At 40.0% G+C, this 26,619-nt stretch overlaps 1 protein-coding gene across 1 annotated transcript; it reads left to right on the top strand.

Moving 5' to 3' along the window:
* The first annotated feature begins 901 nt into the window (after positions 1-901).
* Positions 902-26,509, top strand: zgc:110410 (uncharacterized protein LOC553618 homolog). Its single transcript, XM_054781506.1, has 12 exons — positions 902-1,044; positions 1,151-1,269; positions 2,437-2,551; positions 3,841-4,009; positions 4,404-4,482; positions 5,802-5,855; positions 6,146-6,236; positions 6,371-6,408; positions 9,585-9,672; positions 21,614-21,703; positions 23,312-23,359; positions 23,845-26,509. The coding sequence occupies exons 3-12, from the start codon at positions 2,447-2,449 to the stop codon at positions 23,995-23,997; spliced, it is 915 nt and encodes a 304-aa protein (XP_054637481.1). The 5' UTR covers positions 902-1,044; positions 1,151-1,269; positions 2,437-2,446; the 3' UTR covers positions 23,998-26,509.
* Positions 26,510-26,619: the final 110 nt, after the last annotated feature.

A 26,619-nucleotide genomic window follows, 5' to 3' on the forward strand; every position in this document is an offset into this window, starting at 1 on the left:
TCCCAGCTGACGAACAACCATTCACACTCATGTTGGCACCTATGACAATTTAGCCTTCAATTAACCCAGCATGCATATTTCTGGAATGGGAGAAAAGTCACATGTGCACGGAAGAACTCCACACACAGGTGTATTATATTGTACTATAGATAGATACTATAGATAGTATTGCATTATTATACATATATTATGTTACTCGTGCCCTGCGATTGGCTGTCGACCAGTCCAGGGTGTACCCCGCCTGTCGCCCGAAGTCAGCTGGGATAGGCTCCAGCATGCCCCCGCGACCCTAATGAGGATGAAGCGGTATAGAAAATGGATGGATGGATTATGTTACTCTATATTACATTATGTTATATCATATTCTATTATATGATCAATTTAGACTCTGCTATGGTGTGTATGGAAGTTGTTCTGGTTGACCTTGGTGTGACACTTAAATCTTATTGAGGGCATTTTGGATGTGATTTTAGCACCAGCATAGCACGAAACCTTTGTGTATTTATTGTTCTCTGCATTAAACATGAAAGCCATGTTAGATTAGAATGCTTGTCGTGTATCATATTACATTTTACATGATGGGTCAAGCAATTTAAGATAAGAATACGACAATTTACTTGAACTGGTCTTTTCATAAACGGCAGCTCCATGCTGGACTAGATTCCCATTTCGGGTTGTCACTGTATCCCCTTCAGTGACAATTCTCCACGGAGAAGCAGTAAGACTGTGTTGACCTACATTGCTTCATGTATTTTCAGCATTGACTGCGTCTTTGGCGACTCTACCTCACTGTAACGCAGTAGCCATAATCCTTTTATGGAGATTTGCATTGAAGGGGGGCTGGGCTGAATGGATCCAAGAGTCACCAAGATGACACACGGTGAGGTCATGCGACATCCCAGATCATCAAGATGATGCCCTGAAACGCAATAATGATTGAATGTTACAGCTGAACTTCACATTACATTGCACAGAGCTGTGTTAGAGTTAAGTGTTTTGTTATTTATTCTGAAAGGCTGCAGAGAAGAATTACAGTAAGGAAAGGTGACGTCCACTGACAAAATGCCAGTCTGGTTGTTTTAATAGCGTTTTCAGAACTTTGTCTGAATATCCTATTGAGCCTAATGAGGGATATATCATTTCCCCTCAGAGCTAAAGAGCTGTCCAATCTCTGTGGAAACCTGCTGATAGCAGCTAGACTTTGCCCTGAGGCGCACCAACAATACAGGAAGAGCAGAAAAGACTCAATTGTCGCTTGTACAGACCCAGGTAAGACACTTTCTACAAGATTACAGCTCTAAATCATTGATTTGAGTGAAAAAGACCAAAGTCCGACTGGTTTTTGAAGTGCACAAGGAGTACTTTTGAGCAGGATTCCTTCACCTATGTTGAAGTCAGCCTTATGGCACTTAGATACTGGAAGATTAAAATATAAGTGGACTTGGTGCTCATTGTACTCATGTTATGATCTTTATTTTTGGAATCTTATAAAAAAAAAAAACGAATTAAATGTGGGAGTTTGAAATAGGAAGTGCCAGTGCATACAGTACAATGAGAGTACAGTGACACTGGTGGAAGAGCTCTTCATTCTGTACACATGCACTATCAAATACTATACTAATACTAATCAAATACTAATACTAAAATGCACAGTTTTGAGTGACGTTAAGAGGCTTTAATGTAACAACATGTTTATTTGTGTATTTGTGGTTTGCAGCAGGGTAGAACTAAACTCAGTTGTACTGTGTATACATTAGACCAGTGCTTCTCAAATAGTGGGGCAGGCCCCCCTGGGGGAAGCCCGGTGAACTGTCAGAGGCAGGGAGGACTTTCAATATTAGTGCAGACCTGCCAACATGTATGAATTTGTCGTACTCAGCATGCAACTGACTTGAATACGCTTGCATGCTTCACTGCTCTCCATGTTGTTGCATTTTGCTGGTTTCCCTTTTGAGTTCAGTCTGTACAGTACAGATACATAAATAGATATTATCAGTTTTTCAATAGTATTTCAAACCGTGGGACGCACGATTTCTGTCCCCCAGTTGGGCCATGACAGAAAATAATTGAGAACCACTGCATTAGACCCTTCTCGGAGAAGTCATTATGAAGATAATAATGTCTTCCTGTTGGTCATGATGAATGATTTTCGGATAATACTGTCCTTGTATGTATGTAAAAGGATATCTGGGTTTTAGTGTCTGTTTCTCCTTCACATCTAAAGATCAATTAATCATCTATGTGGCCATTGGCTCTATTAGGCCGAGGACAATAATTAAGTGTTAGTCATGGATGGCTCTCGTGATACTTATTTTGTAATCACCCATTTGTGTCAAATGGAAATGACTTTTGAAAGAGCTAATACTCTTTCAAAGAGTTGACTTCATGGTGCAGTCATGACCTCACACGTGCTTGTGTGCTTCTGTTGACAACAAGTTGAAGCAGAATGGACCAGGATGATGGTAGCAGAAGTGATAGACATGGATCTCTGCCACCACCCTACAACCCTTATGATTATGGGCAGAATTCATACACAGGGATGACCTATCAGGTAAGTGGACAAACCATTTTTTTTTTATTTAACCGAGTCACAAAACAAAGCAAGTGCTTTTTGTAATGTTTATCGTCCCAAAAATTGACCCTAAATGTTATTATTGTCAACATTTTTTGAGACGAAATAATCCACTGTTAGGATAATATTTATTAATAATATTTATCAATAATAATAACAATAATAATAATAATACAACCAGTCCAGGGTGTACCCCACCTCTCACCCAAAGTCAGCTGGGATAGGCTCCATCATACCTCCGCGTCTCTAGTGAGGATAAGCGGAATAGAAAATGGATGGATGGATAACAATAATAATACAATAATAATAAATAAATAAACAATAATAATAAATAATAATAAAAATAATAATATGCAATATTTCCTTAAAATGTCATCTTTCACTCTGTAAAGATGCGGAATTGGTGTTTGTGACATGTATTGTCTCACAGGCAATTCGTAATGTCAGTCAAACATTTGCAGCATTTCTTAAAATGCTGGTTTTTCAATAGGGGAGTCAGCGTGAACGTCTTATCTACTTGTCTTTTGTCTATTTATGTCAGGGCTGTCCAGCTGTCCTTTGATATTTATAATTTTAAAAAAATGTAATACAAAAACCAACATTGTACATACTGTATATGTAAAGACAGATCTTTGTGTTGTCAAAAGGGTTGTCAAAAATAGCGTGTTAACTCGTAATAACCAATTTATTTCATTAATGACATTAAAATTTTTAGCATATAAGGCATACGCATCATGGCAAGCCACGCCTCTCTGTCATGATGAATGACAGAGGCACAGTGTAGCGTCCCCACAGTCACACAATCTGACACACTTTTATAACTTTATTCTGACCTAAACACATTCACAGCAGTGCAATTTCAACACCATGGATGTATCTCCAACTCACAAACACGTCTCTAGTCCCTTTGTTATCAGAACGACACTTCCTCATTGTCACTAGACAACAAGGAGATGCATTCACCGATTTGTAGTCATGTTTATTTTTTCCTCTTTGTACTGTACATTTTCTCCTGCAAAACATTGACATTTCCCAAATGTGGGATACATTTGACCTTACTTCTTTTATTTCGGTCCATTCACATACACATATAATGAAAACAGCCTGTACATTCACATTCCCACATAATGAAAACTATCTGTCCATTCACATGTACATATCATGAAAACACCTGTCCGCCCATTGGCATACACGTCATGAAAACTGTCCATTCTCATGCACACAAACATCGATTACATTGTTTGAACTACAATTTTTGTGCAAACTAGGTGGGGAAGGGTAACATTGCAGTGGTGACCCCTCCTGGCTCCTATGAGAACATGGTCCACCCTGAAGGACAGGCAGCAGGCGCAGGCGAACATCAGTTTGGTCAAGCTGCAGCCAACTACTGTCATGGCTTGGAGGACAGTGTTTTTGCAGATGCTTCCATTCGAAGAGGTGAGTCCTAAAAGAAGATAGCAATGAGAGGCATAGACCGAAGGAAACAAAACGTTTTAGTTTGTTTGTACCTTTCAGAGCTGAATAAGGATAACCAATATTTACTGCCTCATTTGCTTTGCAGTGTTTTGTTCAAATTGATTTGAAAGTGAAAATTGTTCCCAGACTGCCGTTGCAATTCACCTCAGCTCTTCATCGCTCACACAATACAAATCTTTTGAAATGAGAGTGTAAAATAGCGGGCTTGAATGCAGGACAATAATGAAATGCTGTGCGTCATAAACATGCCTACCTTCAGATCGCCTCTCAAGGTTTGACAGCTGCAGGCTCATTTTACACACCTTTCTGCAGCCTGCAGTCCTTATGCATGGACTGTGTATTCCTCTGTCAACAGGTTTCATAAGGAAAGTCTACCTGACCTTGATGATTCAGCTGCTGGTGACTGTTGGGATCATCTGTGCTTTTCTTTACTGGTGAGGCAGCAATACACCAGGGAACACCTTCCAGACTAGATGAATCGGTGTCAGGCAGCTGTCTGCCAATTAAACTGGAGTGTAGTCTGTCACAGCAGTCACGTCAAGACCGCAAAAGTGTCTACACACAAACTTTGAGTACAAAAAAACAAAACAAAACAAGAAATGCTCTAGTAAAGTGCATATCTTTGCCAATGTCAAATAATAACGGCAGATATGTATTTGTTCTGCTTGTTAATTAGGTTATTTTGTTTGTTATTATGTATATAGTATATATAGTACAGTGAATACAACTAAATGCATGGTTGTAGACAACCCACATGTACATAAACCACAAAAACAGCTAATGAACAATCGGTGTTGAGATCTCAAATACTTTTATGCAGATACCAAAGTTGAACATCCAAATAAAAGATGATGGTTTTGGGTTGGAAATTCACCTTGGACCTCGCTCTACCACTTTTCCATTATGGCTGTTTTTGTGTCAGTTCCGAGTAGGTTCCTAAAGTTCCAGCAGACCTTTGTTTTAAGTCTCTCTCTCCGGGTAATCTGGTTTCCTTCCACAGTCCAAAACCATGCATTTTAGGTTAATTGGAGCTTCTAAATCAGGGGGTCCATAGTTTTTTTACCGAGGGCTACACAGTAAAAAAACAAAGGATAGGGGGCCACATCGATATTTTACATTTTGTAAACCATCCCATGTAGATACTCTCCTATGGCTCCTACTCTCCTATGTCAATGCTATAATACATTATGTATTTTTTAAGAAAAACAGCATAGTTTTTCACCTTGTATATTATGATTTTCCATTTTTTATGCTGTCTGCTCATAATTTTTTTCTTGTCATATGACTTTATTCCCATATTTTAACTTCAATCTCGTAATATTTTAACTTTTTTACAACCTAATTTTCCAATGTTTGTTTCTCATAATATTACGACTTCAAAAAATAAGTTCTTAAAACTTCACTTCTTTAATATTTCAACTTAACCAACCACACCCCTCTTCAGCCTCTAAAGAATATTGGTAAGAGTGCTTTCTGAGGTAAATATGTGTGACAAGATGGTAAAGAACAAAATATAATTTTGACCTTGCAATATGTTTGCTTGCAGTGGTTATAGAGTTTTACGTCTTGCATTATGGATACAGTGGAATGCTGCACTAGTAATTTCTTTTCATAAATTGCATTCAGCTCCCATGTGCATGATGCTTTGTCCTCTGTTAATATTTAATGCAATGATTCTATTGCCGCCGTCAAAGAAATAGCAACTCTATTAAATGCGGCTGGTCGCCTCTCCCTTTTTCTTATCAAATACCAGGGATACTCTCAAGGAGTGGACGAGGACTAACAACTGGTTCACCCACACAATGATGTAAGCTATCAAAACCATTCATTTAAGATTGTTCAGATCCTGTTTTCAACACTTTGGATGCCTCTAACATATGTCGGCGTGCTACCTAAATGAAAATGTTGCTAATAAAAAGCATTCAAGTAAATCAGAGACTGTCACTGCACTTAGAGTCTCAGTAGATGAAACGGCTGGCTCCACTGTGCATAAATAAACACCTTCAGTGAGCTCTCCTATACGGAACGCACGTCTTTGTTGTTGTTTATGGTCGCTTTATTTGCTATTTACAACCGTCTATATTCTGTGGGAAATAGGGCGACGGTGCTGGTACTCCTCTTGGTCTTGTCCTGCTGTGACAACATCCGTCGGCGCGTCCCCCTCAATTTCATCACAATGGGGGTGTTTGTGAGTGACAAGCAGAGTACCAGTCAGCCATCAAATGAAAGCCTCACCTCACCTGCTCTCTTTTACGTCCTTTGTTGTTTTGTCTGTCATGTTTACTTGTCGTTCGTCTCCCCCCACCTCTACGTTTGTGGCAGACTATTGCAGAGGGCCTGATGCTCGGGTCCATAGCAGTGTGAGTATCTGTTCCCCAACCTGATGCTGAATCATGTACACACAATAATGACCACATGTTCTACATTTATCATTTATGCATTTATCTTTCTACCCACCCACCAAACGCATCCATGTACCTGACATCAGCGGTCCCCAACTACCGGGCCGCAGCCCGGTTCAGCCTGTAGAAAGCTTTCAGAATCAATGATAGAAAAAAGACACATTTTTAAAAATACCTTTTGTCAATAACTGCATCCATTTTTTCCAAAATGCATGTCAATTTTGGAAATAAGGGTTGTTATTTTATTGTAAAAATGTTACGTTTTTGCACCATGGCTGTGTGCTCCAAGTGAAAGTGACATATCATTTTCTCCGATGCTGCCACAAATAGAATTATATTTTCCCCGTTCTTCTTTCACCTTGTTGTTCCCAGATTCCGATGCTGTGTGTGAATGCATCAAGGTGAAGTGTGATGACGTTATGTCTGTGTTGAGTTTGAGCGGTGCATAATCTCAGATTAATTCATGCTAGCGCGCTGCCTGTAACCCACGCATCAAACGACAATGCGATAATCTCTGGAAAACAAACGCCAGGCTCGTACCAATGGTGAGTCTATATTTATTCTGTGCTTTTAATTCGATGGTGTTACTTTTTTGAGACCCATGTTTTGTTCAGTTTGCTTTTATTGTGACGGCCGAAAGTTTGTGGGTGTTTGAGCGCTTGACATTGGTAATGGGTGACGGCAAGACAAAATTTAGTGTCAAAAAAGTGCTTCCCGAGTTCATAGCTTCCTTCATGTTAAGTTTTCACAACGCCAGTGGTCATCTTAGTAAGACCCTTGGTTACATTGTACTCGTCTTTGTTTTATACACAATACAAAATAAATAACAAGCATCACATGACATTGCTCCCGCCAGGGGTTTGTTGGGCCGCAAACCGATCCGTGAACTCTAAAAGGTTGTGGACCATTGGCTGTAGATGACCGACCGACATACCTAGCCTCGCTAGGTAATTAATTACTAATTACATGACTTATCTAACAGAACATACCGTACCTTCTGTAGGGACTCTACCAAACCTACCTGTCATACCTGATCTCTTGATAGTATTGAAAGAAACACATGGTTCAAACACATACAGTATAAAAACTAGCTTAATCTACCTACTCAGCCTTTTATTCATCCATCTACTGTACCTACCTATCAGCCTAATCAAGTTAACCTAAAGTCATCTATCGACCTATAGCCTCTTTTACACTCGCAGGCATGTTGTCCATCCAGTCCGCCAATGAGTAAATTGGTCATGAACCGGTGTGAAGTATGTTTAATCTGTGCAGGCTGCATGCCAGCGTGCAAAGAAAATTTTGAAATGTTCAAAATTTGCAACACGCATCATTTCCGTGAACTAGTCGTGAATGCAACGTGAACACACCACAACCGATGACTAAACAATGTGGGCGATGCAAAGTGTCTCATTCACATGAATAGGTTAACTTGGAGCAAGTCAGGGGGAATTCTTAAATAATTTCTGGAGCCATTTGAATCTTCCTTGTGAATTTCTGTTAATAAGTGGTCATAATGTCCAAAGGGATGTCTTCTAGTCAGCATTTCCCTCTCCCACACTCCTCTTTTTTCTAGTTTATTGTCTCCTTCCTGCTCTTTGCACGTTGTCTTTCTGCAGCTGTGAGATAATATAGACTTACCTTTCTTCTCTGCAATAAGAGCTTCTTCTCTGGAGTTCAACATCATGTATTGGTCCCTTGCAAACAGAGGAATTAATGAAGCTAGAGGTGATGCCTGCTGTCGCGTGGCATCACGAGGGACGCAGCGAGACCAAATAATGCCACGACTGCTTCAGGGACGCGGAAAGTGGTGGTGACAATCCATACCCATGCGGTAACAATGCGCGTCGCGCTTACTATTGTTGTGCACTTGATGGAAACAATACTTGACAAGGTGTAAATAAGTCGTGCGGGAGAGTGTTCACTTTGTGCCATTGCCCACCATTTTTGGTCACGAATTGCATGCCAAGTGCGTCATTAATGCGTAAACAAAACACAAACAGTGCGCAAACGAGTCTTCACTTTTTTCGCATTGCCACAGTGAATTGCAGGACAACGTGGAGGCAAAAAGTGTAAACACTGCTTAACTTACCTACCTCCCAACCTACCACACATGGTTGAAACACAGTTCAAAATTCACCTAACCTACCTACCTCTCCAGCGATATTATATATTCTATCTATATTCTATCTATTGACTTACCTACCTACGAAACTGCCTGCCTAATTCACCCACCTTTCTGACATACATGAGCTACCTACTTACTGTATAGCTAAACCATTTAAAGAAAGGCGGTGTATAAACCCACCTAACCTATCCGTCCATCCATTCATCCATCTATCCACGTAGCTACCTACAGTATCCACCCTACCTGACCTGCTAAACATAACCTAAGGTGATCTACTGATTTAAGGTGACCCTAAAAACCACCCTCACCAATCTACAGTTTAAAAAGCCACCTGACCTACAGTGCATACCCATCTGTCTATCCAGCCACCTACCTACCTAATCTACTTAACCTACCAAACCTACCTTACTGTCTCACCAAACCTAACCTACCAACCTCAGGTGAGCTGCCAACCTTCATCCACAGTAGTGTGATCTCCGTACCTTACCTAGTTCACCCACCTACGTAATCTTCCACACATACCTACGGCTTTCTGATCGAAAGAAACACCTAAAAACAACTACTATGGTTTGTAAGCCTACCCTCCCTGTCCGTCCGTTCATCTGCCAACCCAAAGCCAACCTGTAAACACATTGAGCCTATGTATCATTCCACCTACATTCCACCTAAAGCATAAAGCATGCTGAAGAAACACATGGTTAAAAAGCCAATTTTTATGTGGTGTAGACTGTGTAAACACCAGTTCCAGTTGAAGCCTTCTTATGAATAATACACTGATATTATCATATTCATGGGAGTCTGTCATAAGTGAAACTGATATAAAATGAAGATGAGCCATACATTATGGAACACATGTCTAGTGAGGGCCATCTGCAAAGCTGAGACACAAAAGAAACAGTACTGCATTTTTATGAGGAAAAATCATGTATGTCTGACACCTTCTCGACACCAAACTACAATATGAGGGGGCTGCTTAACGGGATTGTTTGATTTTGTACACCCGCAGGTTCTACTCGGCCGAAGCCGTTCTGTGGGCCGTGGGGGCGACTGCGCTGGTGTCCTTTTCCCTGAGTGTATTCGCTATGCAGACAAAGGTGAGGTCACACACTCCAGCTTAGGTTGGCAAGGTGAGTTGTCATAAAACCGAAGTGGCTTGGCTCCGACTCAGAGGTAAATGTCCATATTGCACCCAAGGGCGTTAACCTGAGCATGCAGTCGCCAGAAAAGCTTTAAAAATATCGACGGGCTCTCTGCCCTAGCAAAAGTATGATCGCTGCTGAGATCAGTGTTTGTCAATCAGGTTAATTCCTTGTTCTCAGTGTTGGCACAACTAAATCTCATGGTGACCCTCAAACAGTATAGGCTATTTGCTGCTCTCTTGTCTTTCTGTGGGCTGTTCTTATCTCTGAGCCATGTGACCACCATGCGGTACAGTGGTTTAAGGTGGAGAACCCTAATCTGGATTGCGAGGCACCTTTTGTTCAAAAGTTACACGGGGGCATCAGTGATGAATCAGTCAGCAGCTACTATTTCATAAAAAGTCCTTTTCTTGTGACAGGAAACACACTAAACACATCTGCTGTCACATGATCTTGTTTTAAGTATGCATATTACTTAAGATTGCATAAGCATACTGGTCTAAGATAAAAGTGACGGGTAATTAAAAAATGTTTTTGTTGTACAAAATATGCCCTTTTGAAAATGTTAGTTTTTACCCTAATGTCCCAAAATGATCCATCTCATAAAACATTAATATACAGTATAAATATTTTTGCACGTATAAATATTTCATACTTAAACATTTATGCAAGCTATATATACAGCAAAGCTTTTTATTACTTTTTCAAATTATTTTGTTGTGTTTTGAACTGTTTTGTCATGAGAACTGCTGATTTAAAAAAAAAAAGAAAGTTATATGCAATATTTTAGAAAATCTGCTGTAATAATTAATCACTGAATCAATTATTCATCGATTATCCAATTAATTGAAACTATTTTGGTATTCAAGTAATCGTTTTGTAATTTAAAAATGTAATTTTAAAAGTTCAGCCTCTCAAATGGGAATGTTTTTTCATTTCCTCAGTCATCCATGAAGGCAGACCTATTATCTTTGTGATTTAGGGAAAATAAGATATTCACACACATCAGCTTTAACTTTGGAAAACAGTGATCAGCATTTTTGGCTCTTTTCTGATAAACCTCTAACTGTGTGTGTTTGATTCATATTGATTTTGTGCTGGGGCATGAGTGCCCACACTTTTACAGCCTGCAAGCTACTTTTAAAATTACCCAAAGATCTAAAATCAAATCTAAAAGATTTAAAAGTCCCAAAGATCTACCTCCTACTATAAACACAGCGAATATATACAGTCGTCCCTCATTTGTAACGGTTAATTGGTTTCAGACACGACCTTGCTAAATGAATTGCAATTGTGATATAGGATTCAGTATTAATAAATTTAATATTTCTGTAGTTACAGCATAGAAAACCTGTTTGTGACTTTCTAAATATGTTTTTTTTAACACTATTAGACATGAAATAACTATACTCATCTTTACAATCCTAGTATTCATTTTTTACAACACATTGCGCAACTCTTATGTTGCAGGGACTCGCGACGACCACTAGCTAGCAAGGTAGAAAGCTAACCAGTTAGCCTCGAAGTTATTTCTTCAAAACTTAAGAAGCCAAAAACTTACCACTTTACACGGAATCGGTGGTGAACTTTTATTCACTCTATCATTTCGGACATGCCATGGCTGATTTCATGACTTCATGCAGTGTTAAGGTAATGTAACGTAAGGTAATGTCTCAATTTTTGTATCATTACTGCCACCTAGTGACCAGAATATTACATAACACTTGTTTTTCAATATGTTTGGACTAATAATAGACCATACATAGCCTACAAACAGACAGCGATCATTTAATTAATTAATTTTTGAAAAACCACAATATATTGAGGGAGGATTAATCGAACCGCCATATGGTGAGGGACGACTGTATATTTAGTGTATGTATGTATGAATATGAGTATTTATGCGCATGTATATCAGGGGTGCACACACTTTTTCAGCATGCAAGTTACAAGTCAAAATGAGCTGCCTCTTACTATAACAATATAACAATATAACAATATAACTACTATATAACAGTACTGTTTCTTTTATATATATATATATATATATATATATAAATCCTAAACGTACATATATATATAAAATTTAAGTGGTAAACTTTGAAACTACTATACTATATACTAATGATTAGTATATCACATTCACAGTTTCAAAGTTTACAGGTCATCGAAATAGTTGATATCATTAAATAATTCACAATTCATGGTAATAAAGATAAATACTCATATAGTAATTCCTCATTAGTTCTGTACATAACCTCCGTATGTCAGTCAAAATTTTCATGTATATCATCCAGATAACATTTGCTATCAAACATTACACATATATACACATACACATATACACATATACCGGAACTTCGGGGGGGCGAAGTTCCGGTAATGTTTGAAATGATCAAAAATACGGCAAAATACTGTAAGTATTACATGTTGAATGAACCTGTTAATGCATGGTCACAGCATGGATATAAAACCATAAAACGTTGTTGGAGGTTGGAGGTTTCCAATGACATGCATTGTTAGCTCCCTGATGCTAACTGTTTTTCTCTCCTGAGAACGCACTGAAAAGGGAAAGACATGTGTGCTCATTTTTCACAAAAGGCTCATGGATGATGGGCAAAATTCCCCCAAAAATGATGTCATATGACATCTACAAAGGGACGTTTATGATGTGGGTAACGTGGCATGCGATCTACCCACAGTGCTGGTCGATCACGATCAACATAATGGGCTCCCCTGGTCTAGGGCCTAACCGAATACTTGATCAATCGAAACAACGAGCTTCAGATTAATTGCCTGAGAAAATAATCATTAATTGCAGCCCTGTTTGGGGTTTGATTAGGTCAACAGAGGCAGAGATTTATCATGGAAAAAACATGATCATCAGGACTACAGCATAGCAAAAACATGTGGATAGAATGGGAGTCAACAGGGCCAAATTCGTCCCAAGGGTAAAGAGTGTAGGCATACATGCAAATCTCCAATTCCTTACACCTTGCAATAACAGGAGGCCAAGTTTGATGAAATTTCAGAAAAGCAGAATGTACACGCTAGGGCCCCCAATGTGTACTGATCGTCACCATCACAGCAGCTGACAGGAAGAGGCTGGACAAACTGATTAAGAGGGCCAGCTCTGTCCTGGGATGTCCTCTGGAACAGGTGGAGGAGGTGGGCAAGAGGAGGATAACAGCCAAGCTGTCCTCCATGATGGACAAAAACTCCCGCCCCCTCCAGCACACACTCACTGCACTAAGGAGCTCCATTAGTGACAGGCTGATACATCCAAAGTGTGTGAAGGAGCGCTATCGCAGGTCTTGCCTTACTGCAGCTGTCAGACTCTATCATAAAAACTGCTCCAAAAAATTCTGTACAATAACCGTGCAATTAACCATGCAATAAACAAGTGCAATAACCGTAACATACTGTAAACCTGTGACTTGGTAAACATGTACTGTATATAACTGTATATATAACCTCTGATTTTTATTGCCCTGTTTTTGCACTTTATCTGCTCTTGTGTGCTATGTCCTATACTCTTATACTCTTGCGTGCTATGTCCTATACTCTTATACTCTTGCATGCTACAGTATGTCCTATACTCTTATACTCTTGCGTGCTATGTCCTACACTCTTATACTTTGTGTGCTATGTCCTATACTCTTATACTCTTGCGTGCTATGTCCTATACTCTTATACTCTTGCGTGCTATGTCCTATACTCTTATACTCTTGTGTGCTATGTCCTATACTCTTATACTCTTGCGTGCTATGTCCTATACTCTTATACTCTTGCGTGCTATGTCCTATACTCTTATACTCTTGCGTGCTATGTCCTATACTCTTATACCCTTGCGTGCTATGTCCTACACTCTTATACTCTTGCGTGCTATGTCCTATACTCTTATACCCTTGCGTGCTATGTCCTACACTCTTATACTCTTGCGTGCTACGTCCTATACTCTTATACTCTTGTGTGCTACGTCCTACACTCTTATACTCTTGCGTGCTATGTCCTACACTCTTATACTCTTGCGTGCTATGTCCTATACTCTTATACTCTTGCGTGCTATGTCCTACACTCTTATACTCTTGTGTGCTATGTCCTACACTCTTATACTCTTGCGTGCTATGTCCTACACTCTTATACTCTTGCGTGCTATGTCCTATACTCTTATACTCTTGCGTGCTATGTCCTACACTCTTATACTCTTGCGTGCTATGTCCTATACTCTTATACTCTTGCGTGCTATGTCCTACACTCTTATACTCTTGCGTGCTATGTCCTATACTCTTATACCCTTGCGTGCTATGTCCTACACTCTTATACTCTTGCGTGCTATGTCCTATACTCTTATACTCTTGCGTGCTATGTCCTCCACACTTATACTCTTGCGTGCTATGTCCTATACTCTTATACTCTTGCGTGCTATGTCCTACACTCTTATACTCTTGCGTGCTATGTCCTATACTCTTATACTTTTGCGTGCTATGTCCTCCACACTTATACTCTTGTGTGCTATGTCCTATACTCTTATACTCTTGCGTGCTATGTCCTACACTCTTATACTTTTGCGTGCTATGTCCTATACTCTTATACTCTTGCGTGCTATGTCCTACACTCTTATACTCTTGCGTGCTATGTCCTATACTCTTATACTTTTGCGTGCTATGTCCTATACTCTTATACTCTTGCGTGCTATGTCCTACACTCTTATACTCTTGCGTGCTATGTCCTATACTCTTATACCCTTGCGTGCTATGTCCTACACTCTTATACTCTTGCGTGCTATGTCCTATACTCTTATACTCTTGCGTGCTATGTCCTATACTCTTATACTCTTGCGTGCTATGTCCTACACTCTTATACTCTTGCGTGCTATGTCCTACACTCTTATACTCTTGCGTGCTATGTCCTATACTATGTCCTACACTCTTATACTCTTGCGTGCTATGTCCTACACTCTTATACTCTTGCGTGCTATGTCCTATACTCTTATACTCTTGCGTGCTATGTCCTACACTCTTATACTCTTGCGTGCTATGTCCTATACTATGTCCTACACTCTTATACTCTTGCGTGCTATGTCCTACACTCTTATACTCTTGCGTGCTATGTCCTATACTCTTATACTCTTGCGTGCTATGTCCTACACTCTTATACTCTTGCGTGCTATGTCCTATACTATGTCCTACACTCTTATACTCTTGCGTGCTATGTCCTACACTCTTATACTCTTGCGTGCTATGTCCTATACTCTTATACTCTTGCGTGCTATGTCCTCCACACTTATACTTTTGCGTGCTATGTCCTATACTCTTATACTCTTGCGTGCTATGTCCTATACTCTTATACTCTTGTGTGCTACGTCCTACACTCTTATACTCTTGCGTGCTACGTCCTATAGTCTTATACTCTTGCGTGCTATGTCCTACACTCTTATACTCTTGCGTGCTACGTCCTATACTCTTATACTCTTGCGTGCTATGTCCTATACTCTTATACTCTTGCGTGCTATGTCCTATACTCTTATACTTTTGCGTGCTATGTCCTACACTCTTATACTCTTGCGTGCTATGTCCTATACTCTTATACTCTTGCGTGCTATGTCCTCCACACTTATATTCTTGCGTGCTATGTCCTACACTCTTATAGTCTTGCGTGCTATGTCCTATACTCTTATACTCTTGCGTGCTATGTCCTCCACACTTATACTCTTGCGTGCTATGTCCTACACTCTTATACTCTTGCGTGCTATGTCCTATACTCTTATACTCTTGCGTGCTATGTCCTACACTCTTATACTCTTGCGTGCTATGTCCTACACTCTTATACTCTTGCGTTCTATGTCCTACACTCTTATACTCTTGCGTGCTATGTCCTATACTCTTATACTTTTGCGTGCTATGTCCTACACTCTTATACTCTTGCGTGCTATGTCCTACACTCTTATACTCTTGCGTGCTATGTCCTATACTCTTATACTCTTGCGTGCTATGTCCTCCACACTTATATTCTTGCGTGCTATGTCCTACACTCTTATAGTCTTGCGTGCTATGTCCTATACTCTTATACTCTTGCGTGCTATGTCCTCCACACTTATACTCTTGCGTGCTATGTCCTATACTCTTATACTCTTGCGTGCTATGTCCTATACTCTTATACTCTTGCGTGCTATGTCCTACACTCTTATACTCTTGCGTGCTATGTCCTACACTCTTATACTCTTGCGTTCTATGTCCTACACTCTTATACTCTTGCGTGCTATGTCCTATACTCTTATACTTTTGCGTGCTATGTCCTACACTCTTATACTCTTGCGTGCTATGTCCTATACTCTTATACTCTTGCGTGCTATGTCCTCCACACTTATATTCTTGCGTGCTATGTCCTACACTCTTATACTCTTGCGTGCTATGTCCTATACTCTTATACTCTTGCGTGCTATGTCCTACACTCTTATACTCTTGTGTGCTATGTCCTACACTCTTATACTCTTGCGTGCTATGTCCTACACTCTTATACTCTTGCGTGCTATGTCCTATACTCTTATACTCTTGCGTGCTATGTCCTACACTCTTATACTCTTGCGTGCTATGTCCTATACTCTTATACTCTTGCGTGCTATGTCCTACACTCTTATACTCTTGCGTGCTATGTCCTATACTCTTATACCCTTGCGTGCTATGTCCTACACTCTTATACTCTTGCGTGCTATGTCCTATACTCTTATACTCTTGCGTGCTATGTCCTCCACACTTATACTCTTGCGTGCTATGTCCTATACTCTTATACTCTTGCGTGCTATGTCCTACACTCTTATACTCTTGCGTGCTATGTCCTACACTCTTATACTCTTGCGTGCTATGTCCTATACTCTTATACTTTTGCGTGCTATGTCCTCCACACTTATACTCTTGTGTGCTATGTCCTATACTCTTATACTCTTGCGTGCTATGTCCTACACTCTTATACTTTTGCGTGCTATGTCCTATACTCTTATACTCTTGCGTGCTATGTCCTACACTCTTATACTCTTGCGTGCTATGTCCTACACTCTTATACTCTTGCGTGCTATGTCCTATACTCTTATACTTTTGCGTGCTATGTCCTATACTCTTATACTCTTGCGTGCTATGTCCTACACTCTTATACTCTTGCGTGCTATGTCCTATACTCTTATACCCTTGCGTGCTATGTCCTACACTCTTATACTCTTGCGTGCTATGTCCTATACTCTTATACTCTTGCGTGCTATGTCCTACACTCTTATACTCTTGCGTGCTATGTCCTACACTCTTATACTCTTGCGTGCTATGTCCTATACTATGTCCTACACTCTTATACTCTTGCGTGCTATGTCCTACACTCTTATACTCTTGCGTGCTATGTCCTATACTCTTATACTCTTGCGTGCTATGTCCTACACTCTTATACTCTTGCGTGCTATGTCCTACACTCTTATACTCTTGCGTGCTATGTCCTATACTATGTCCTACACTCTTATACTCTTGCGTGCTATGTCCTACACTCTTATACTCTTGCGTGCTATGTCCTATACTCTTATACTCTTGCGTGCTATGTCCTACACTCTTATACTCTTGCGTGCTATGTCCTATACTATGTCCTACACTCTTATACTCTTGCGTGCTATGTCCTACACTCTTATACTCTTGCGTGCTATGTCCTATACTCTTATACTCTTGCGTGCTATGTCCTCCACACTTATACTTTTGCGTGCTATGTCCTATACTCTTATACTCTTGCGTGCTATGTCCTATACTCTTATACTCTTGTGTGCTACGTCCTACACTCTTATACTCTTGCGTGCTACGTCCTATAGTCTTATACTCTTGCGTGCTATGTCCTACACTCTTATACTCTTGCGTGCTACGTCCTATACTCTTATACTCTTGCGTGCTATGTCCTACACTCTTATACTCTTGCGTGCTATGTCCTATACTCTTATACTCTTGCGTGCTATGTCCTACACTCTTATACTCTTGTGTGCTATGTCCGACACTCTTATACTCTTGCGTGCTATGTCCTACACTCTTATACTCTTGCGTGCTATGTCCTATACTCTTATACTCTTGCGTGCTATGTCCTACACTCTTATACTCTTGCGTGCTATGTCCTATACTCTTATACTCTTGCGTGCTATGTCCTACACTCTTATACTCTTGCGTGCTATGTCCTATACTCTTATACCCTTGCGTGCTATGTCCTACACTCTTATACTCTTGCGTGCTATGTCCTATACTCTTATACTCTTGCGTGCTATGTCCTAGACTCTTATACTCTTGCGTGCTATGTCCTATACTCTTATACTTTTGCGTGCTATGTCCTCCACACTTATACTCTTGCGTGCTATGTCCTATACTCTTATACTCTTGCGTGCTATGTCCTACACTCTTATACTCTTGCGTGCTATGTCCTATACTCTTATACTTTTGCGTGCTGTGTCCTACACTCTTATACTCTTGCGTGCTATGTCCTATACTCTTATACTCTTGCGTGCTATGTCCTATACTCTTATACTTTTGCGTGCTATGTCCTCCACACTTATACTCTTGCGTGCTATGTCCTATACTCTTATACTCTTGCGTTCTATGTCCTACACTCTTATACTCTTGCGTGCTATGTCCTATACTCTTATACTTTTGCGTGCTATGTCCTACACTCTCATACTCTTGCGTGCTATGTCCTATACTCTTATACTCTTGCGTGCTATGTCCTCCACACTTATATTCTTGCGTGCTATGTCCTACACTCTTATAGTCTTGCGTGCTATGTCCTATACTCTTATACTCTTGCGTGCTATGTCCTCCACACTTATACTCTTGCGTGCTATGTCCTATACTCTTATACTCTTGCGTGCTATGTCCTATACTCTTATACTCTTGCGTGCTATGTCCTACACTCTTATACTCTTGCGTGCTATGTCCTATACTCTTATACCCTTGCGTGCTATGTCCTATACTCTTATACCCTTGCGTGCTATGTCCTACACTCTTATACTCTTGCGTGCTATGTCCTATACTCTTATACTCTTGCGTGCTATGTCCTATACTCTTATACTTTTGCGTGCTATGTCCTCCACACTTATACTCTTGCGTGCTATGTCCTACACTCTTATACTCTTGCGTGCTATGTCCTACACTCTTATACTCTTGCGTGCTATGTCCTATACTCTTATACTTTTGCGTGCTATGTCCTACACTCTTATACTCTTGCGTGCTATGTCCTATACTCTTATACTCTTGCGTGCTATGTCCTCCACACTTATACTCTTGCGTGCTATGTCCTATACTCTTATACTTTTGCGTGCTATGTCCTACACTCTTATACTCTTGCGTGCTATGTCCTATACTCTTATACTTTTGCGTGCTATGTCCTCCACACTTATAGTCTTGCGTGCTATGTCCTATACTCTTATACTCTTGCGTGCTATGTCCTACACTCTTATACTCTTGCGTGCTATGTCCTATACTCTTATACCTTTGCGTGCTATGTCCTACACTCTTATACTCTTGCGTGCTATGTCCTATACTCTTATACTCTTGCGTGCTACGTCCTACACTCTTATACTCTTGCGTGCTACGTCCTATATTCTTATACTCTTGCGTGCTATGTCCTACACTCTTATACTCTTGCGTGCTATGTCCTATACTCTTATACTCTTGCGTGCTACGTCCTACACTCTTATACTCTTGCGTGCTATGTCCTATACTCTTATACTCTTGCGTGCTACGTCCTACACTCTTATACTCTTGCGTGCTATGTCCTACACTCTTATACTCTTGCGTGCTATGTCCTACACTCTTATACTCTTGCGTGCTATGTCCTATACTCTTATACTCTTGCGTGCTATGTCCTACACTCTTATACTCTTGCGTGCTATGTCCTATACTCTTATACTCTTGCGTGCTATGTCCTACACTCTTATACTCTTGCGTGCTATGTCCTATACTCTTATACCCTTGCGTGCTATGTCCTACACTCTTATACTCTTGCGTGCTATGTCCTACACTCTTATACTCTTGCGTGCTATGTCCTATACTCTTATACAAGGGTATAAGAGTATAGGACATAGCATAGCGTGCTATGTCCTATACTCTTATACTCTTGCGTGCTATGTCCTACACTCTTATACTCTTGCGTGCTATGTCCTATACTCTTATACTCTTGCGTCCTATGTCCTACACTCTTATACTCTTGCGTGCTATGTCCTATACTCTTATACTCTTGCGTGCTATGTCCTACACTCTTATACTCTTGCGTGCTATGTCCTATACTCTTATACTCTTGCGTGCTATGTCCTATACTCTTATACTTTTGCGTGCTATGTCCTCCACACTTATACTCTTGCGTGCTATGTCCTACACTCTTATACTCTTGCGTGCTATGTCCTATACTCTTATACTCTTGCGTGCTATGTCCTACACTCTTATACTCTTGCGTGCTATGTCCTATACTCTTATACTCTTGCGTGCTATGTCCTATACTCTTATACTTTTGCGTGCTATGTCCTCCACACTTATACTCTTGCGTGCTATGTCCTATACTCTTATACTCTTGCGTGCTATGTCCTACACTCTTATACTCTTGCGTGCTATGTCCTATACTCTTATACTCTTGCGTGCTATGTCCTACACTCTTATACTCTTGCGTGCTATGTCCTACACTCTTATACTCTTGCGTGCTATGTCCTATACTCTTATACTCTTGTGTGCTATGTCCTATACTCTTATACTCTTGTGTGCTATGTCCTATACTCTTATACTCTTGCGTGCTATGTCCTACACTCTTATACTCTTGCGTGCTATGTCCTATACTCTTATACTCTTGCGTGCTATGTCCTATACTCTTATACTCTTGCGTGCTCTTGTACTTTCGCCCCTGTAAACCTGAAATTTCTCCTCGTGGGACTAGTAAAGGCATATCTTATCATAATGTTGCTAAGATTTCCACTTTTTGCAGTGTGCTGGATGTGAAGGAACTGTACCGCTCGGGAGAAATTAGGCGTACACTTACTGCACGTGGAAGGACAGGATTCTGAAGGCAAAATGATGGGATGTTTGACTATGCACTAATCATTTTCAATTTCACGCCAAAGTAGGTTTGAGTGGCATTTTAAAAAGTCTCATTATAAGGTGCGATATTTTATGAGCATACATCCTATTGAGAACGTGTCCCTGGATGACAACGAATGTTCCTTTCAATAAAAGGCTTGTCGTAAGAGCGCATGCACTCAAATAGCGAAATAAATGTGGACGAAATGGAAGTGACATTTAGAGATGATGGTTAATTTACTTTTAGTTGCGGTTTGAAATGTTTAAATATGTTTTGCCACTTGTTACATCTAAAAGAGTGCATTTATTCAATTCATAGAATGATTGGAATAGATTATCTTCTCTCCTCACGATTAATCTGTGGGTTAACGTGGTTTATATATCCAACAAATCACCTAGAATAACTTTTATAGAGTCATTCATGGGTTTTTGTTTGTTTTAGACTTGACATCTATCTTGCAGTTGCAGGTCAGGTAATCAGTGATAGTGATTCTCCTTTGGTAACAACCATCACTTCCTGTCTGTCTGAAAAGGGCACGCAGGCCAAAATGCAGCATCCCCTCCTTCTGTGCCAGCGGTGCATCTGGTTGATTAATTATCCAGGATCATTACAGCCATAATCGTTCGTATATTCACATGTTGAACTGCAATGTGTCTTCATCACTCAGCAATCTGGGACGCCTCACAGCCCAGCTGCAATGCTAGACGACCTTGAGTGGCCTTTATTGTGATGATGAGCATAAATGAAAGATGTTCTGGCAACAGGGTTTTGTGTTTTTCCAGGCTGGTCACATTCTCTGTTTTCCTCTCCTCTCTGGCTCCAGTGGGACTTCACCATGGCGAGCGGGAGCCTGTGGGTGTTTGCATGGACCCTACTTTCATTTGCACTGCTCTGTGCAATCCTCCGATCGCAGGTAAACAGGAAGGCAGACAGGCTTGCATCCGTGATGATAGCTGTGAGGATAGTGAGAGGAGAACAACACACACTGATTCATGACTTTTATCCTCACACGCTATGGAGATGCGCTCTGAAAGCTAACATTAACTGGCTTACTCCGACAACTGCACATTTCTTTGCATCAAGCTATTTACAACTAACAGCCGCAAATGATGACACAGCGGACAGGCCTGCATAAACCCTTTTATTCAGGGTATTTCGAAATATATTTTGAAAGCAAAAATTCCGAGGCTGTCAAAAATAACGCGCTAAAGCCGGTAACTGATCAAACTTTTTTGCCTAATGAACGCATGCGCAGCGTGGCGAGCCACGCCTCTTGGTTCGGACAGAGACAATAGTCTCAGACACAGTCTGACTCCCTCTTTTTAAAACTTTATTCCGACCTTAGCACATCAGCAGGAAGGCAATTCCAACACCATATACGGTAATCCCTCGTTTACCGCGGTTAATTGGTTCCAGACCCGACCGCGATAATTCAATTTCCTTGGAGTACGATTCCTTATTTATAAATGGGCTTTCATAGTTAGAGCGTAGAACACCTGTTTACGAATTTCTAAATGCGGTTTTTAGCATTATTAGAGCATGCTAGACATGAAGTAGCACCCCTATAGTCACCTTCACACTCATATTAACCAATATACACTCAACAAAAATATAAACGCAACACTTTTGTTTCAGAGTGGCCTTTTATTGTGGGCAGTCTAAGGCACACCTGTGCACTAATCATGGTGTCTAATCATTATCTTGATATGGCACACCTGTGAAGTGGGACAGATTATCTCAGCAAAGGAAAAGTGCTCACTATCACAGATTTAGACAGATTTGTCAACAATATTTGAGATAAATGGTGATATTGTGTCTGTGGAAAACGTTTTCGATCTTTGAGTTCATCTCATAAAAAACGGGAGCAAAAACAAAAGCGTTGCATTTATATTTTTGTTGAGTGTAGTAGACATAACACAAAATAACACATAAATAAAAGAGCTTGCGTGTGTTGCTGTAACTGTGTTCCGGCGCTATGGGGAGCTGAGTGAGGACTGGACAGGAGGTGACGTCGGGGGTTCAGAGTTGAGTTTTTTTGCTCGGCGAGGGTTGGGGCTGTAACAGTAGCCCGTGTTAGAGAATATTCTTCCTGTTGTGAGATCATTCAAAGCTGCAATAAAAGCCTGTTGTGCTGCACCAAACATGATTATTATTACTGACACCTAGTGACCAGTGTAGAATACTACATATCATCATAGCTTCTTTGAAAGCGTCTCCTGAATGCCTTATTTGTATTTTGGTTCATTCTGTCATTTTTATGCTTGGAAATGCTTAATTTAGGCAAAAAAAAGTCAAATTTGCTTAAATATGCATATTTTTTGACTAACATTCAACTGCTAAACAGCATGATTTATTAATTAATATATTTTGGAAAAATATGAAATTTGAAGCATGAAGTGGCAAGGGTTTACTTGATTAATCACGAATAATTAATTTGTAAATTGTGATTAATTTGGCTACAAATTTTAACATTTGCCCCCCCTGGAAACAATTCATCTCACTGGTTTTTGTCTTTCAACAGTTTGCGTACATTGCTTACGCCTGCCTGGGCACCTTGTTGTTTTCCCTGGTAAGTACACTCCACACCTGTCAGGAATGAAATAAGCTCTCCAACACTGACCTTTCCAAGCGAAATACATCACCATCAAAGTAGGCTTAATGTCACCAGTGTGAATGAGATGCAAGATTTGATCCCAGGGCTAAGCTGCATATCGCCAGCGTCTGAGTCGTTAGCGCAAATAGACAGACTCTGATGTCCTTGTGCCCTTTTATTTCACTTATACACCTCTTAACAATGGGGGGCTTCATTTTCACAGCCATCTTCCCTACATGCCCTTGGCGCCAACCGCAAATGTTGGTGACCCCTGCCGTCATACAGGGGAGCTCACGGGGCCCAAACAGGCTGTCAGGAGCAAGTCACAGCATATTTGGGTGTACAGAATTATTTATGAGCAGCACACACTGCCCCTTGCTGGCACAATGTCTCTTTAATCACACAAACAAGTTGTCATCACGGCTGCTGTTGGAGCATCTCCTCTGTCTCCATCTCTGCAGTACCTGGTGTTTGATACGCAGCGCATCGTGGGCGGCAAGCACAGGAAATATGAGGTCTCTCCTGAGGAGTATGTTTTTGCTGCCCTCAGCCTCTACTTGGACATTGTTGTTTTGTTCCTCTTCTTGCTGAAACTCATCAACCTCTGCCGCTGACGCTGGGCCACCAGGATGGGCTGTGATGCCATGTCTTGCAAGAATCATACTCCCGATTCCAAAACAGCACGCATCTAGAGCCATATTTCACAAGTTCACTCTTGGACAACTGAGGTCTGTGGTTTATCCAGGTTGAAAATACTGCACGATTACTACTTTTAATTACTTTTACAGTTAATGCTGGCTTTTAACCTTTCGTTTGGATAGCAAGTTAGATGAATTGCATATTTAAAATTACATTGTATTGATTGTTCTGTCTCTAATGATTGGCAGGCAGTTTTATCCATCATGACCCTCTCACCTAAAGTGAGCTGAAATCGCCTCCAACCACACAATGAAGCCCAAAGCTGTTTTTGCAATTTTTTTTTATTTGTTGAATGTGGGGTTTTTTTAGCTGGTGATGCAACAACGTGGCACAAGTATCAAATCACTATTTTCAGTTATAGTTTAACGTTCTATGTCCAAAATGATTTTCTCAACACAACACAAGCATATCCATTGTTCAACCATATCAATCACCTTATTTAACAAACAAACAAAAACACCCTACTTATACACTCCAACAGCAAAAGACAAAATACCGTGTTAGAAATGTTTAGTCATTGCAGGAGAATGTTGCCATCTTGGAGTGACAAATGGTGCTGCTTGTGCTGAGACGTCAACAAAGCAACATTCAATTGGAAGGTTTAATTAAGTCTGTGTGGAAATAGTGTTGTGGAAAATCTAACTTCCTTGACATGACTGTTGACCATGCAGATTTACACACCTATTTCAAAAAGAATATTACTTTAAATGTGGGATGTTTTTTACTCTGGTGGTCAAATGTCCCCACTTAAGCCTGCCCTCTAGGTGATGCTAAAAATGACCATGATCTTTTAGAATAGTTGAAAGGATTGCTATTGCTCAAACTTGTCCACTAAGGTCAGGCATATGATTCACTTTCAAATTGTAAAACCAATATTTTTCATTACAATCTCAAACACTTTTCTTTCTCGTTCTTGTTCTTTCTTCTTCTTGTTTGATCCTAACAGTATAAGGCAGGGGTTTGCCATTCAGCATTCACAGCCCCACAAATGTGCAGATATTTGGTTTAAAAAAAACTTGAATGAAATGTTTTTTCTTCGAAAATAGGCATTTTCAGCACTATGCCGGTTTCATTTACCCTAACTCAGTAATGATCTATAAATGCGTGACGATACAGGTAAAACGTACTACATGTACCACTGTTAAAAAAGCCCACAATTCTTATGTTTGTCGTTATGCTTCACTGATAAAAAAAGGTTTTATTTTTGTCAAGTGTTGAGATTTCATTTTGTCGACAGTCCTTGAAAGCTCCATAGTTGCTGTGAAATGCAAAAGTGAAAAGAATATAACATCTACATAGAAATTACACAAGATGGAACTTTAAACTGTCACTCTGATTCAATCTGTTCATCAATCATCTTAGTGGGGAGTCACTCTTATTGCAAATGTTGACCCGAAATCGGAGAATGTCAACGTTAAGCTAGCAGCAGGGTTTGATATTTTAAAAAATGTTTTTATTGGTGTATCAATTACTCGCGGGTGTTTGCCATTTGCTGGTGGTCCTGGAAAGTTACCCCTGTGTAAAGTGGTGATCAAATGTTATGTGTTCATAACAAAAATCGCACCAATTAAAACTCAACACATAGTTTATTGGCATAACACACCAAACAATTCATATAAAGAGGGAATGTATCAAGTATAGACTATGAAAGTGCAAATAGCATTTCAAGGATTAGTCGCTTTACAATAGAAAATCTCAATGAGTTACAAAATGTTATTTTAAAATAAATCACCTGGACAATTAGAGGTGTAATGCACAGCATATTGTTACACAACAGGGTATATACTATACGCTATATCCTGTGTTGAACTACCACACATGAACCAAGTCTTAAGGAACATTGCTCCACAGATCACATGGCACTCACAGTTGAACAACTTCAAGAAATCTGCCAAAGCAATCTTCATGTTTCTATACTTAATTATTAAAAAACAAACTTCAGATCAGTGAGGCACAAAGCTAACACAAAAAGGTCTCAAAAGGTAAAACACTGACCAATCATGTGTTTAAGGTTATAACTGTTATTCACACTCCATTTCCTTCAGTGGATTTACCGCCCATTTCAAATAAATACCAATTTATATTGCAACTTTCCTCCATTTTAGTGTCTTCTGGTATACAGTAGGTCAACTCTAAGTCAATAGTGACATGAATTCTTCATCCACAGGAAAAAACAAATTGTAAAAAAAAACAAAAACCAAAAACATTACCACTCATGAAACCTAACCATTTAATAATCTCAAAACTAATTAACCAGCCAACATGGTTTTGTTGGTGCATTTGAAACATAATGTGAAAGAAATAACTTCAAAGTACTATGTATTTGCTTACACTGTGAATACTGTGTAAATAGAGTATACTGTACTTGTAATTATAAAACCGTGAATGAAATAAAGGCACTGTATCTTTAACTGTGTAGAGAACCCCCTCATGATTTGTTTCCCCGAGGACATCTGCACAGCCCTGTGAAGGCGTTCATTTCACGTAAATGTGAGCCAGAGATCAATCACAGGGGGCTTGATTGAGTCACACATATA

This window comes from Dunckerocampus dactyliophorus, chromosome 7 (assembly GCF_027744805.1).
Source record: "Dunckerocampus dactyliophorus isolate RoL2022-P2 chromosome 7, RoL_Ddac_1.1, whole genome shotgun sequence".
In the NCBI taxonomy this organism is placed as follows: domain Eukaryota; kingdom Metazoa; phylum Chordata; class Actinopteri; order Syngnathiformes; family Syngnathidae; genus Dunckerocampus; species Dunckerocampus dactyliophorus.